This window comes from Agrilus planipennis, unplaced genomic scaffold, assembly GCF_000699045.2.
Source record: "Agrilus planipennis isolate EAB-ADULT unplaced genomic scaffold, Apla_2.0 scaffold199, whole genome shotgun sequence".
Taxonomy (NCBI): Eukaryota; Metazoa; Arthropoda; class Insecta; order Coleoptera; family Buprestidae; genus Agrilus; species Agrilus planipennis.
The window spans coordinates 200073-216614 of NW_020439011.1; the positions used below are offsets into that span (position 1 = coordinate 200073).

The 16542-nt window shown below is 35.2% G+C and overlaps 1 protein-coding gene across 1 annotated transcript in view; it reads right to left on the reverse strand.

Moving 5' to 3' along the window:
• The window catches only part of LOC108741291, a 131439-nt gene extending 115333 nt beyond the window's left edge, over window positions 1-16106 (reverse strand). Inside the window, exon 1 of the mRNA XM_018476046.2 lies at window positions 15802-16106. Within this exon, the coding sequence (XP_018331548.1) occupies window positions 15802-15847 (46 nt within the window). The 5' untranslated portion in view covers window positions 15848-16106. The remainder of the gene's footprint in view (window positions 1-15801) is intronic.
• Window positions 16107-16542: the final 436 nt, after the last annotated feature.

Here is a 16542-nt window from a genome sequence, read left to right on the forward strand (position 1 = left end):
TAAAATTATCCTAAACATAGGACGTTGTATTTTGTCGAAAATTGAAACAAGAGATTAAAGGTGCTGTTGAAATAACAGCTTTAGTACATTATAAATTTCAGTCGGGTTGGTTCTAGTGCGGAGTATTCTAACATTAGCGTCTGTTTCTAATTTTATAACGCTACCGTATGTTCGAGAGCAACCCTAAAATTTCCCGTTTAATGCAACCGAAAATGTCCTACACTAATGCATAATGTTTACGAAACTCGCTCGCTCATTTTCATATTTTACTTTACACCATCTAGTGCTGAAAAGCTAAGCTCGTTAAATTATTGGTCGACTGGCTAGAACATAAACTCCAACTATCTTAAATTCATTGCACATGTGACGAACGAACAAGAATATGGAACATTCGACGAATTGCGGTTATCAAACTTCATAACTGCTACAACAAATTTATATATGCTTATCAAAAAGGATTACAGACGCTAAATTATTAACACCGACTCTATATTTTCAATGCAGAAACTTTTTCTAATATTATGTTCTTCCACCAATTTTTCTGCCTCTCATTATCTTCGACTTATCCGTGTTCATCTCTAGGCCTTACTATGCAGTATAATATATCATCATCATCATCATCATAAGGTCGTCAGTCCTAAGACTGGTTGGACACGCACCTCCACTCTTTCCTACCCTGAGCTAAACTTCGCATTTCCCTAAAACTAGAACAGCCCACATCCTTAACTATTTGCGAACAGTAGTCTAATCTAGGTCTACCTCTACCCCTCCTAACTCCTGTTTCTGCCTCTAATATGTCTCCGACTAGACCTTCATGCCTGAGAAGGTGTCCTACCAACCTATCTCGCCTATTTTTTATTGACTTCCATAGAGTCCTCTGTTCTCCTATTCTTTCCAATACCTCTTCATTTCTAACCTTTTCTACCCACGATATCCTCATCATGCGCCTATAACACCACATTTCGAACGCTTCTAACCTTTTCTTTTCCGCCGCGCCCAGTGTCCATGTTTCACACCCGAGTATAATATATATAAAATATATTAGGTGCAAACTCCGAAATTTTCCAACCACTTCTAGAATTCGACGTCTTATAACCACCAAAGCTCGAAATATAAAGTCCAAAATCCTTAGAAAAGTCAGGTATATTTCGAGCTTTGGACGTAACGAGACCTCCAATCCTAAATTTGGTCAAAAAGTACGCCCGATAGCCGCTTTTCGACTCTGCGACCAACAAATATAAAGCCTGGGCAACACTAAAACTTCAATCAATAATGATTCTTGCGATCGGTCTTATTATAATAAAACACATTACAAGCCATTTGGTTCGTTAAATTAATTCGCACCATCGATAAGATTTTAAGTCGTTTCAGAAACCGTTTCATTGCACCCAAGAAAACTACCCTTTATTCCTCACAAAAGATACTTAAGGCTCTGTCAAACAGGAAGCGGATAATCCGTGCGGGCACAAGTCGAAGCCTAGGGTTCTCAGACAGAATGCAGAGGAATGGAGGAGTTTAATCGATTATATGGACAATTCCCTGTAAGGTATACAAAGTCCGGGCGGTTCGGCCCGCGTGGACTGTCCGCCTTCGTTTGGCAGAGCCTTTAACCTTATCTAAGTCTAACTATCTTATTTGTAATATCGTAGGCGAATTGGTACGTAGACCGTTGAAATTTCCTTACAGGAAATTGCATACCACTTTATTTGAATCATTTACAAATTGCCGTAGAATAGGTAATGGGGCGTGTGCGTAGATTGTACATATTATATTCATGACATCAAATAAAAAATATCGACTCCAGCTACTAGAAAACGCCTTTAAAACAGCTTTCAATTTACGAAACGTTTTACTTCAAACTCTAGAATTACAGTAGTCGAAAGTGGTTGCACCTCATGAATTTTATAATAAGTACCTACTCAAGTTGAAATCTAATTTGCAAACAAAAATAAAATAGAAAAGCGAAAGATAGTATGCTAGGAACAATTTTATCTATATATCAAGCAAATAGATAATAGGCGTAAATGCACCCATCTTTTCCCCATTTCCACTTTCTCTGGCTTTAACAGTGTTACACTAGTATTTCACATGACAAAAGAACTGTCATTTGTCATTAAAACTTTGTAGACGTGGAGCATTATTACAACGGAGCCTGAGGTAGTATTTCAAACGATTATAATTTATAAAAGGGGTTCTTTTTTCGGTTCGTGCAGTCTGTCTTTCAAAGGTGAGGTACCAAGGTGTCAGCTAGCATAGATACTTGCAAGTGAATTGTTGACTTGACCGCAGAAAAACGTATGTTTTGTGTTTTAGAAGCACAGTTTACTTAAAGTGTCTCTATGTGGCCTTGTTTGCAGCTACAATTTTTATTTCCTCTAAAACCATCAGCGCCGTAAACTACGAACCATTCCCTTGCACACTTCGCTAAAATGGAAGTGTCTTTAAGCATTTAGACAATCGCCACATTTGTCTTGTAGGTTCTAAGGAATGAAATTGGGGTTTACAACGTACAAACATTATACCAGTAAATACAATAGTTAGCAGCAGGTATATCGCCACAACATCGGTTTGGTTGATGATTTATCGAAGGCTGTATTTCCGCTACATAACCTACGACCCTCGTTATATGTCGTAATTAAAATACGAAAAAAAAAAAGGCATTGAATCAACGGAGAACAGAACTCGGGCCGCCCGTATGCTAGCCGAACGTTGAAACCACTGAACCATTCACCAATATTTTAGTCAGTCAGTCATGGCAAGAACTGTGGGAGTGGCTAACTTTATAATGAACATGTTACGTCGCGTTTTATGTTATCAAGACCTTTATGACTGAAAAATTTTACTAACTACTATTAAGATTACAACTGTCTTGAGTAACTTCATTGATGAGTTTTGGATTAATTAAATTTAAATTGGAAGACATAACCGCTTAAGCAGAAATAATAAGAGATACAAAAGAATTTCTAATTTTATTTCCATTTGTAAGTATTTTATTAAGCAGAGATATACTTGATATTAAGTAGATAGAGAAAAAAGGATTTTCTCTTTTTGTTAAAATAAAAAAACCCAACAATTAATACTTTTAGTCGCAAAAGATCCTGCTTTTAAGCTAGCACAAGATGCAAAAGGCTTTCAAGATCCTTTCAACAGGCGACTACTTAACCCAAACTTTTTCCTGTTTACAACAAAACCTAAAAGACGTTTGGCCGTTTGCTACAATATTTTCACCTTTGCTGTTACCTTAAAACGCGTTTTATGTGTCACGATTCATAAAACTACACTTGATATAATTACAACCGCCTTTTCACAATCAATATTTAAATTACAATTCTTCCTAGTAATGGTATTAGTTACGAATGAAATGTATCCGCTACCAGAATAAAAGAAAAAGATTAAAAGTATTGCATCCATTAACATCAAAGGCAATTATAATTGAGTTATTCACTGACTGTAATTCATTGTCAATTTAATTATATTTGAAACAAAGGCTAATACCTATAGTAAGTGTAAATGGTGAACAGAACGCCGTTGTTCAGATAAGTACCTATCGTTTTTAATTGCGACTGATGTATTCATCTCAGTCGCCTTAAGCCTTGATGCACAATTAATTAATTAATTCCATTCCTATCTTCCTTTAGATTAAAAAAAATCATTAAATACGTGTGTATTACCAGTAATAAGCGATTTTCACATGGAGGGTATCCATGAACGAAAAGAAGTAAGATAGTAATTGAGAAAAATCGAAAGAGCGAAGGAGATATAAGTAGGTTTTTGGTTGTTTATGGTAAATATGAGAAGTTTATTCAGAAGAATTGGAGCATTTTGTGGATTTAGGACCCGAGGAGAAACCTTACAAAGGAACTTTATTAGCATACACTTACCCGAACACTTTTAAATCGGAGACAGACTAAAACACAAACCAATTTAACTAAATTTCAAACCGCAACAATTAAATGAAACAAAAAACTGGCTGACTATTATCTAGAGACTTAATGTATATGTTTTACTAAACCGATGAATTCGAATTGGATTTCTTTGTTCCATCTTGTTCAAAATTTGAAAATACGATACATATATTGATTTTTCGATCAGATACTTCATTACTCATTCAATTTATCATGAATACTTTTCTTTTAATACAGCACAGGCGGAAATTATTATCGGGCGCAAAGCCATTACTATTTTAATCATTTATGACCAGACAATCATTTTCCTTTGATTCAACAATTTCCAACATATCACCTCGAGTAATTTTCACTTATGTTTTCCTCCAATCTGATTAATATTTCAACGATATTATTTATGCTACCAAACGCTATAAAATAAGCATGCTTCCTCTTGCTTTCTTTTATCAAATAATAAACTGTGTGAAGTCGTGTTAACACCCGATAGGAGCGAAGTATCTTACGCTAGTATTAATTATAAATTTTGGTCAAGGTAGTTTTTAAAATTTTCTCAGTTTGTCGTCTCGTTTGTTGATCCGTACAACTGCTGTATTTCTAGAGATCATTAAATTCTGATCCTGCATGTCTTTAATGGCCATCAATATCCACATTGGTTCCGCAAATTGTGTTATTAGCAATTGAGAATTAACAAGAACATTATAGAGCGTTGCTCAATCTGTTCTAACCGCGCAAAATAACATTAATAGGACTGTCATTACCACAATCGTTCCAAGGATGCACGTTGGCAAATAGTACGGAGCACGTAGAATTGCCACCAATAATAATGAATCCCTCCTGGTCTACTCTCCCTTTGTTTCACCCTCTTAATCAAACATTTGACGTTACGGGTCACTTGTCACAAACTTCCTCCGTAGCGCATGTGGTATAACTGGATGTCAGCATATTTACCTTCTCGTTTTAACAATCTTTAAACATGTCCATACATACGTACGTAGTGATAACTATCGCAAATCATCAGTGAATAGAAATTATTTTTCAACACGCTGCTACTTTATTTTGTTTATTTCGCTGACAAAATTCAGTCTCTCAATTAGTCGCTAGACGTTACATATTAGTTACTGCAATCCTTAAAAAGTAGAAACGAAACAAGCTATAACCTGTGATGAGAGAACCTTGTTTGTTTTTTGCAGATTATGTTTTTGCTTTCTAGAAACAATTATTACGCTTTTAAAATTTTCTACATCACCGTCAGAGCCAAGTTTTATCTACATCTATTATAATCCGGTGCTTCAGAATTTCAATTTCCACTAAGAAATTATCTAGAACTATCGCGGAGAGTTTTATCATGAAGCCATATCGAAAAACGGCTAATACTTAAGCAAGTTTGAAAATAAAAAAAATACTGGAGGTATACCATCCCCCTCTGATGGATAATATCCGTAACTAGAGCGTTAAATTGTCCTCAGCTGGCTTGACTATACGGGACTCGCAAAATAATAAAAGTGATGGCCAAAGAAAACTCTCCCAGTAGATTGTATTTCTATGCGGTAGGACTAATGCTTTCAGTTCATAAAGGATTTCTGTCATTAGAAGGTTAAAGTCTTCAAAATTTAGTTTCTTTATAAAAATAGAAGCCATATAACGATAAGTGTTAATGAACAAAATGTAGCTTCACAATACAGTAGATCAATGTTATTGTAATACTGAAAAAGGAATGTATGGGTCAATGTATTTAATAAAGGCATGCAAAAGTACATTCCTTTATGCGGCTGTTATTGAACAAAAATAACCCTATAAGGAACCTTCATTCATCCATAATGAGTTGTTATTGTATACATTTTCTTGGCCAATTTCCCGAAAAAAAGACGTTTCGAAGTAGAAATCGATGATATAAAACACAATGTCGAAGCGAAACTGTAAAACTCGGCGTTTTAGAATATGCGACAAAAACGATTAACAAAAACTAATGCAGTTATTATTAAATGAAGTGCGGGTATAATTTACATCAGAAAGGGTGCATTGGCTAACTTGATTTGTTTGTTTGTCTAACGTAATGGCCAGTTAGTTCCATTAAATCGACGACTCTGCGCTGGTTAAAAGCATCCATTACCATGATTGTTCTAAAGTTGTTGAATTTTGCCTTTGAAAGATAATGCTGACCGGAATTTAAAACGAACAGTGGCGTAGTAAAGTCGTAATGGACTCAAACGCCAACTCTTTGACATCCCCCCCCCTTTTATAACCATCCCTTAAACAAATGCTCAAATTTGGGAATAAAAAGCAACAAGGACCAGCAAAAGAAATATTGAATTCTTATTTTGGGAAACTAGAGAATCAAATATCAGATCATAGATACAGTGAAAGAAAGAATTCAGTAAAACTGACTAAAATGATATACTTTATAATATAATATATTCAGATTTTCTTATCAATACTTCTCGCCTACCTGCCATGTTGGATATGACACCTTGAGAACATTCTTATGAATAAAGTCATTATCATAAGGTCGTCAGTCTTAAGACTGGTTGGACACGTACCTCCACACTTTCCTATCCTGAGCTACTAATCTAGGCCTTCCTCTACCCCTCCTAACTCCCATTTCTACCTCTAATATGTCTCTGACAAGACCTTCATAAATAATGTAACAAATAGAAAACAGCGGTGGCTCCTGCATTCAGAAATAGAAGAGGAAGCTTTTTAAAATTACCCCAGATGGCAGACTAATCGAATCTACCTCGTCAGCTCTCTCTCTCTTTCTCTGTATGCAGTAAATAAGAGGGAGAGAGATGTGTACTAACACATCCGAATTTTCCATAAAATAAAGGCGATTTTGATGTAATTTATAATACCATTTAATTTTTGCGCCAAATTCTTGTTGTTTAGATGTTACTTTCACTTTGAAAATTTCATTAAAGACTTGTGAATAACTAAAGAAGGAAAGAAAGTAATTCATCTGGCAACGCTGATCTTTTCAAGTTAGCTACTTACCGCCGAAAGCTACGATAAGATTCCAAAAATTGTCAAAAATTTACCAATATCAATTATAATCGTAATATTTCAATGGGACCATAAGATCCTGTGAGTCTCAAATAACATTTTCGATTACTACGCCACTGATAATGAACAAAAACGTCTAAAAGCTCACCCCTTTTTTGCTTCCTATATTTCCATTATCATTACCCATTTTCCAATTGCACACCGTCCTACATTATCTCGCAGTTTTTATTATCTCTCACGTTCATATAATGGTGATAAATTCAAAATTCACGGGGTCCTATCCGAAGCAATTTGAAAAGATCGATCATTAGACATTAGCCATCACACATCGTAACAAAAGACAATGGTAAGCATTTCAACCCTAATTTTTGTTTTTGCTCGCGTTTTTTTCTAGCTAATAAAGAACGAAAGATCACACGGATCCGGATCTCGAGTTGAATCGAATAAAAAAGCTCTGATGTTGCCGCTGCCCGTACATATATATATATATATATGTACATAATGCGAACTTTTATTGATAGAGATTAATCTGCCCGACAAGCCGCAGTCGTATACATATAAAATGAGACGGTGCCGCGCATGAATTTATTATCCGGGGGCCTTGTTATTACTGTGAAGAACGGCACTTTTAATATTTGATACCTCCAATGACACGGAAGTATTAACCGGTTGACATATACAAGCACACCTCGAACAATATCAGCCTCGAATAGAAAAACACCGTCGATTGCGTGCTTTAAACGTTTTCGTGGTAATTTAGAGAAAAAAAATTACACTAACGACACAAAAAGGCCCTTCGTAAACGTTTCCCAAGACGTTAGGCGTTACATCCGAATTTTCTCTAATACAAAAAAGTAACAAAACAATAATCCTAAACTTATTCACAAATGCAATCATCAAATCTTAATCATTAGTCCAGAAATGTAATAGTTAGGCTGCGAACACCGGTCACACATATAAGATCCGTATTTAGGCCTACAATTAAAATTTTATGGGGTAACAACTTATAAAGGCAAATACTCTTGTAATAGATGCAGCCTCATACAACACTATTCTTTCTCATCACTAGGCAAAAGACTCTTCAAAGTCCTTACGGAATTGAAGTTTGTTATTTATGGGATGTGTAAATGTTGTGTTATCTACGAATAAACTCTCAAGGGTTTATGTATGTCTGTAGTTGACTAGTGTGAAAATATAATCGCAATTAAAAATTAGCTCAACTTTTATACAGGTGCTTTCGTTTTAACATGAAAGATACCGTAGCTGAGCTACTATTATGGTAACACAGAATTAGTTACAGCTATAAAATTGCTGCTCATACCGTTTAACTGCCAATAAAATAGAAACTTAAGCCGAGGTGATACCGTTCAAGTACTGTTGGATACTGAAAACGGCGCGGCGGTCAAAGTAGTAAAACAGAAAGGGATTTATCCTCGATATCAAAATAAAAAAAGCAACAAACTGTAAGCTATGTTTCCGCAAGTAACTCAAACCTATGTCCACTTACTTTTATTTATTAACGCCTCTTCTTTATTAATGGTAGAATGGGCCCTTGCTCTAAACAATCTCCATTCCACGCACGTTTACAAATATTTTTACTACCTTGTGAATTAGGCTTGTGTCCCGTAGAGACCTAATAAAATATTTTCAACATTATTGACCAGTTTCTTTAAATAAATGATCGAACACAGAAACGGCAAAAGAATGAATGTGTCGCATTTCAAATTTCATCACAAATCAAAGTAACAATCATCATCATCATCATCATAAGGTCATCAGTCCTAAGACTGGTTGGACACGTACCTCCACTCTTTCCTATCCTGAGCTAAACTTCGCATTTCCCTAAAACTAGAACAACCCACATCCTTAACTATTTGCGAAGAGTAATCTAATCTAGGTCTACCTCTACCCCTCCTAACTCCTGTTTCTGCCTCTAATATGTCTCTGACTAGACCTTCATGCCTAAGAAGGTGTCCTACCAACCTATCTCGCCTATTTTTTATTGACTTCCACAGAGTCCTCTGTTCTCCTATTCTTTCCAATACCTCCTCATTTCTAACCTTTTCTACCCACGATATCCTCATCATCCGCCTATAACACCGCATTTCGAACGCTTCTAACCTTTTCTTTTCCGCCGCTCCCACTGTCCATGTTTCGCACCCGTACAATGTCGTGCTCCAAACATACACCTTTAACAACCTTTTTCGAATTTCTAAATTAACCGTTCGCGAGCATAGAAGTGACTTCTTTTTATTAAAGGCGACACGACCCTGCGCTATCCTCTGTTTTATATCCCTACTACTCCTTCCATCCTGACTTATCTGACTTCCTAGGTATCTAAAATCAGCCACTTCTTCTAATTTTTCGTCTCCTATCTTTATATTCGCTCTTTCCCTACTTTTTCTTCCCTTGCATATCAGTATTTTAGTTTTACTTTTATTTATTTTCATACAGTACCTACTGATCTGTCAGTACCGCTTCCATTTTATTTTAAGCCATCTCTAGGTCCTCCTTGCTAGATGCTAATACTGCTATATCATCTGCAAATCTAAGCATACTAATCTTTTGCCCTTGCACATCAAGTAACAATATCAGCTTTAAATTAAATTCTATAAATTCCGCACATACATATATATCGAAAATGACTAGTTCGAAATCTAACATTCAATCCAAGTTTCAGGCATTTCCAACTTCTCTATAAAGGTTAAATAGTTTATTCATCTATCTCTCTAGGAACATTGGCATTCCCGTACGTGCGACAGGAGATCAAAAACAGGTGTTTCTATTCTCCTTTGAACCAACCGATCGTCTTTCATCTAGATGAACGACATCGTATATGTAGGTATGTCTACTGTTGCTTCACAAATTATCACAGGCCAGTAGACTTCCTCTAATACCTACTCTAAACGAAAAACTTTCGAATTCCTAAAAATCTCGAAAAGCATTCTGAAATTAATAATGGAAAGTAGGAAAATGCTATTAGCCAGTTTGTAAAGTTAAATTGCAATGCATTTGGACTCTTCAAACAAATTCAAATTTCAAATGGTTTAAATTGAGAACTTTTGGATTATATTATGTGTACTACCAATACATATATAAAAGTTTTACTTGAGTAGATATCCTTTTAAGTAATCAATTGACATTTTAGAAATGAATTTGCTCATAGTTAAAACTAATGCAAACTACCTCAAAGTATAAAAATTCCACAAATAACCGTTTCTGTGAAAACGGTAGACAAAAGGTAAATTATCGTTCACTTCCGTTCAAACAACGTCGTCGGCTTAATAATTAGAAAGAAAAACAGAACCAATAAACCAAAGTGAAACTCATCTTCCTTTTAGCACAGCCCACACAAATAAATCAGAATGAAAACAGTGCATCTATTAACAACTGTAACTTTTGAAAACATGTTAAATTAATATAAATAACTCAATAAGGGCTTCAGCTATAGATACTCCTCAAATATATCTATAAATATATATGTTAGATGTTAGGATAAGCCATATAACTAAACATAAAAGTAGCATTTTGCTGACTATGTAAAACCGAGATTATAAAATGTTGTAAACCGTCGTTGTTAAGTCACTCTAGCTTTAGACTAGACTTTGTACATTTTGTGCATCGTAAAATAATAAACGTTCAATTTTTTTAAAAAGATAATTTTATCATTTAAGCATTTAACATATATACATGAGCGAGTTCAACCACCACTCCACGATATCATAATTTTTCTTCCCGTGGCCGAAATTTTAAAATTTTCTTGTATAGTTCCACTCTAAACTCTGGAAAAACTATCGCTCAAAAGTCTGGAAACAGTAAAAAAATTGATTGAAAATTGTTTACTCCATAAATATCAACTATTTCCATAAATTGCTTAAGGACAAAATCCGTTGTTAAATTTACAATAAATGTAGCGTGCTATTGAGATATCAAGTGTTCGTATTCCAAATTCTGTATTCATCCTAGGAGCCGTTTAATTTTTTTCCATAAATTTTATGTATCGATTTGGTTGCTGCATAAAAAAGTCGTAAATCCGATGTGTGTTTCCACTGTATTGCGTTTACATAAATATATATAAATATTCCGATAGCGTCTAACCTATAGGTAGGTGAATTGGATCAACCAAAATACATGCACACGTTTACTGAAGAATATACGTTTCTAGATCACGATTTACAAGTCAGAAAAAAATATATAGTGACACAAAATGCCAAAGAGGAGGCCTACATCATTATTTATTACATTCTAAAAATTACGAAAAAGAATCCACATTGTCAACGCTACATTTTACGACCACGTCCACTAAAATGATTTAACACAGCATATAGTATGTGACAAGTTACCAGCCATCATCTGTTAAGTAAAAGTTCAACTAGAAAGTCAAAAGCTGGTATAATATCTAACACTATAGAGATGGAGAAGGACATATGCTCCTATCAATAATCATCATCATTATAAAGTCGTCACTCTTAAAACTGATTGGACACGCACCTCCACTCTTTCTAATACTTAGATAATCTTCGTATTTCCCTAAAACCAGAACATCCCACATCCTCATCTTTATTTTGAACTATAATCTGATCTAGGTCTACCTCTGCTTCACTCAGCTAATATGTCCTTAACTAGCCTACCAGCCTTCTGCATCCTAATTTCTAACCTTCTCTAGAACATCCCACATTCTCATCCTTATTTTGAACAATAATCTCATCTAGGTCTACCTCTGCATCACGTAGCTAATATGTCTTTAAGTAGCTTACCAGCATTCTGCCTCCTCCCTTGTAACCTTCTCTAGAACATCCCACATCCTCATCTTTATTTTGAACTATAATCTGGTCTAGGTCTACCTCTGCTTCACTCAGCTAATATGTCCTTAACTAGCCTACCAGCCTTCTGCATCCTCATTTCTAACCTTCTCTAGAACATCACACATTCTCATCCTTATTTTGAACAATAATCTGATCTAGGTCTACCTCTGCTTCACGTAGCTAATATGTCTTTAAGTAGCTTACCAGCATTCTGCCTCCTCCCTTGTAACCTTCTCTAGAACATCCCACATCCTCATCTTTATTTTGAACTATAATCTGATCTAGGCCTACCTCTGCTTCACTTAGGTAATATGACTTTAACTAGTCTACCAGCCTTCTGCCTCCTCCCTTCTAACCCTCTCTAGAACATCCCACATCCTCATCTTTATTTTGAACTATAATCTGATCTAGGTGTACCTCTACTTCACTTAGCTAATATGTCTTTAACTAGCCTATCAGCATTCTGTCTCCTCCCTTATAACCTTCTCTAGAACATCCCACATCCTCATCCTTATTTTGAATTATAATATGATCTAGGTCTACCTCTCCTTCACTTAACTAATATATGACTTTAACTAGCCTACCAGCCTTCTGCCTCCTCCCTTCTAACCTTCTCTAGAACATCCCACATTCTCATCCTTATTTTGAACAATAATCTGATCTAGGTCTACCTCTGCTTCACGTAGCTTCTATATCTTTAACTAGCTTACCAGCATTCTGCCTCCTCCCTTGTAACCTTCTCTAGAACATCCCACATCCTCATCTTTATTTTGAACTATAATCTGATCTAGGCCTACCTCTGCTTCACTTAGGTAATATGACTTTAACTAGTCTACCAGCCTTCTGCCTCCTCCCTTCTAACCTTCTCAAGAATATCCCACATCCTCATCCTTATTTTGAACTATAATATGATCTAGGTCTACCTCTCCTTCACTTAACTAATATATGACTTTAACTAGCCTACCAGTCTTCTGCCTCCTCCCTTCTAACCTTCTCTAGTGCATCCCACATTCTCATCCTTATTTTGAACAATAATCTGATCTAGGTCTACCTCTGCTTCACGTAGCTACTATATCTTTAACTAGCTTACCAGCATTCTGCCTCCTCCCTTGTAACCTTCTCTAGAACATCCCACATCCTCATCTTTATTTTGAACTATAATCTGATCTAGGCCCACCTCTACTTCACTTAGCTAATATGTCTTTAACTAGCCTATCAGCCTTCTGCCTCCTCCCTTATAACCTTCTCTAGAACATCCCACATCCTCATCCTTATTTTGAACTATAATATGATCTAGGTCTACCTCTCCTTCACTTAGCTAATATGTCCTTAACTAGCCTACCAGCCTTATGTCTCCTCCCTTCTAACCTTCTCTAGAACATCCCACATCCTCATACTTATTTTGAACAATAATGTGATCTAGGTCTACCTCTCCTTCACTTAGCTAATATGTCCTTAACTAGCCTACCAGCCTTATGTCTCCTCCCTTCTAACCTTCTCTAGAACATCCCACATCCTCATACTTATTTTGAACAATAATGTGATCTAGGTCTACCTCTCCTTCACTTAGCTAATATGTCCTTAACTAGCCTACCAGCCTTATGTCTCCTCCCTTCTAACCTTCTCTAGAACATCCCACATCCTCATACTTATTTTGAACAATAATGTGATCTAGGTCTACCTCTCCTTCACTTAGCTAATATGTCCTTAACTAGCCTACCAGCTTTCTACCTCCTCCCTTCTAACCGTCTCTGTTTTAACCAAATTGTCTTTAAACGTTATTCATACATACGCGGGGAAATTGTAGGTAGAACTACATATCTAAGGATATAGGTTCATATATTTTTTGTACGTAGGTACTTGATAGTGGTTAAAGCCTACGGTTAAACTTTTTCTTGTTTTGTACTCTCAAATTCCATTTTCGTTTAGCAGGGAGGATTACGATAATAAATTCATTCAAATTGCAGAAAAATCTCGCTGTGGATATTTTCACTGCCTATGCCTACCCAAATAAAGCGACCTAGTTCCATTTTAATTCTCGCTTTTTTCTGTTCCAATTTTACTTAAAAAAATAAAAAATACAAATAACAATTTGACAACATGCCGCGTACGTGGCATTATATGTATTATGAATACACGACAGAACTTCAATAATACAAATGCATATTTCAAATGATACTGAACCTATTGTTTCCATATATTATACCAATAGTAGAAGTCCTTTGTTACAGGAAATCGAGATTATGCTTTAGAATTCTCTCGGTTTTCAATATTCACGTAGTAATACAATGATCTACATTCGACCTGTTAATTGTCAATTTTAAATAGAAAAAGGCAAAAGGATAATAATTACATACTCTCCATTCCGCTTTTCCATTTTTTAATTATCGACAATAAGTCTTTGCTGTTGTAAAATATAATCGGTTAATCCCTACAGACGTTACCTATCTCGCTACTATTCAATGAATTTTATCGGAGAACGAGAATATTAATTTACTTGTTACAGTATCAAAACAATATTTTACATGGCTATTTAATTGACTGCAGTTGTCGTTATATTTTACAAAGTTTAATTAATTAAACGTACCACCAACACAAATTAATTGATTAATAATGAAATTAGTACACTTATAAATGAATATTTTTGTTAATGCTAAATCATTTTACTTCTTAAATAATTTAATTGCGAAAAACTATTTTTAAATCACGACTTCTGAGAAGCTCAATAAGCAACCAAGATAAAAAATTATTTCAAAGTGAAGACGTCTCATCTTCCTTTCGACATTAATTAAAATTACTTTCCAATTAACGAGGTTGGCAAAAAATAAATTTAAACACCTGCGTCTAAAACCTTCTGTCATCCGCTAAGGGTTGCTACTTTAGTTGAAAAGCTACAAACAATTCACCCTTGTTCTTTTCCTTCCTTTCTAGCGTCATTTTCTTTACGTTTGCTTCTTAACCTTTAAGTTAATTATTTATCAATTACGCCCTGATAATAAATAAAACCTGTGACTTCCGACTTGTTTTAGGTACACAACGTATGTATTACCACACCTTATGGAGAAAACGTACCCCACCCATAATATAATGAACGACTATATATTGAATAAAATTGTCTTTCTTTCTATTTTAATTACAGATAAGATTGTATCATAATTAAGTAGATAAAAGTCATTTGTTGCAGAATCGTCACCTAATTTAAAATTCTACTTTTGCTTGACGATGTTATGTAGTACATTGTACGTACAGTCCCACTTAAAAGTGCCTGAACATCAAAATTATTTCCTAACAGAAACTCCTTACAAAGACCAAATACTTGTATCTGAATTTTAGATGTAATAACAGAAAATAAGAGTAATTAATTACTACTTATTCAGATCAAACAATTTTGAAGTAAAACACCATGTAGATACGTGACATGTCTGACATTTACAAAAGTTATTTTACTAACCACGGCATCTGTCCATGTTTGCATTTACAATAGACAGGAAATAAAATAGCATTACATGTTCAATATTTATTTTAGCCAGGTCGCTGTTTGGTTCAATTTATAGATAACAAAAGGCAACTGGGTCGCATTATTTGTATCCAAAATTGACAATTCGAAAATAATTAGTTCACTTTCAAACGAAAAATAAACTTTTGTACAGTACAAAAAAAACTCGTAAATTTTCATATTTGTATACTTACAAAAAAGCTCCATATTCTTTCGTAAATATCAGTTCTTCTAGATCCCGAAAGTATTTATAATATTTAATTGTACTGTAAGTAAGTGAAACCCTTATTGATTTCGTCCGTAATTAGATAATTAATAAGTAAATAAAGCAGGGTGCTCCTTTTTTTAAATGCATAACGGATTCGTCTTCTAAATTTTAGTAAAGTAGCGATTAAATACATTCGAAAAGTGCGTTAACTTTTCTAGTTTCAAACAGAAGACGCTATATAAAACTTCGCGAACATATTTTGCCGCATTGTAGCAGCGAGAAATTTGAGCGCGACAGAACTTCAGAGTCAAGTAGAAAGAGGAAAGCCGTTAGTCGCACCGTCACACACGCGAAAATTTTCCGCATACAAAACTTTTTAAGTTTACTTACCAATAAGCACAAGAAGCGTGGAAATCAACAATCCGTTGGCAAACATGGAGCTAAGTGTTTTTTTATCTTCGTCAAATGTAAAGTTAAAGAAAACCTTTTCTTAGGTATGTAAGTATAACGATCGCACTTATACACAACTTATCGTCCAAGAATTAGGTAGTAATATTGTGCAAAATAAAAAAGATAAAGTGAAAACAGGACATCGTTTGGCTGTCGCTCGGGTATATAAAACGCGAACCGCGAGAAATTATCCTTTCAGGGACGAGCTCGTCAGTATTGCGACGGTCAGTCTTCTGCAAAGCAGTGGTAATTGTGATGCGGAGTATCGCGTGGAAAGTTCGCGCACCCGCGCTTTGCCGGCGCATCGGGACGCGACGCATATGTACCAGCGTCGGTCGCGACAAACGTCGGAATATAGCTCTTACAATGTTCTTGTGCAAGATCAAAATTCTGTGATCTTAAATCGCCCGCTGCAACGTTATAGAACAAAACCAAACAAAAAAGAAACACTGGAAGTCATCTAACGCCATCTAATTGATATTTGCTACTAACTATAGATTGTTTGGGAGTTAAAAGGGGACAGAGGTATCCTGATGACTCTACTATAATGATGATCCCCATTAACAGAATTTTAATTCAATCTTATGAAGCTTTCTTTTTTACTGTTATAAAAGAACAGTACGTCAATACAATTACGAAGTTTGTAGCACAACTGACTCAACTTTAATAATGTTGTACCTA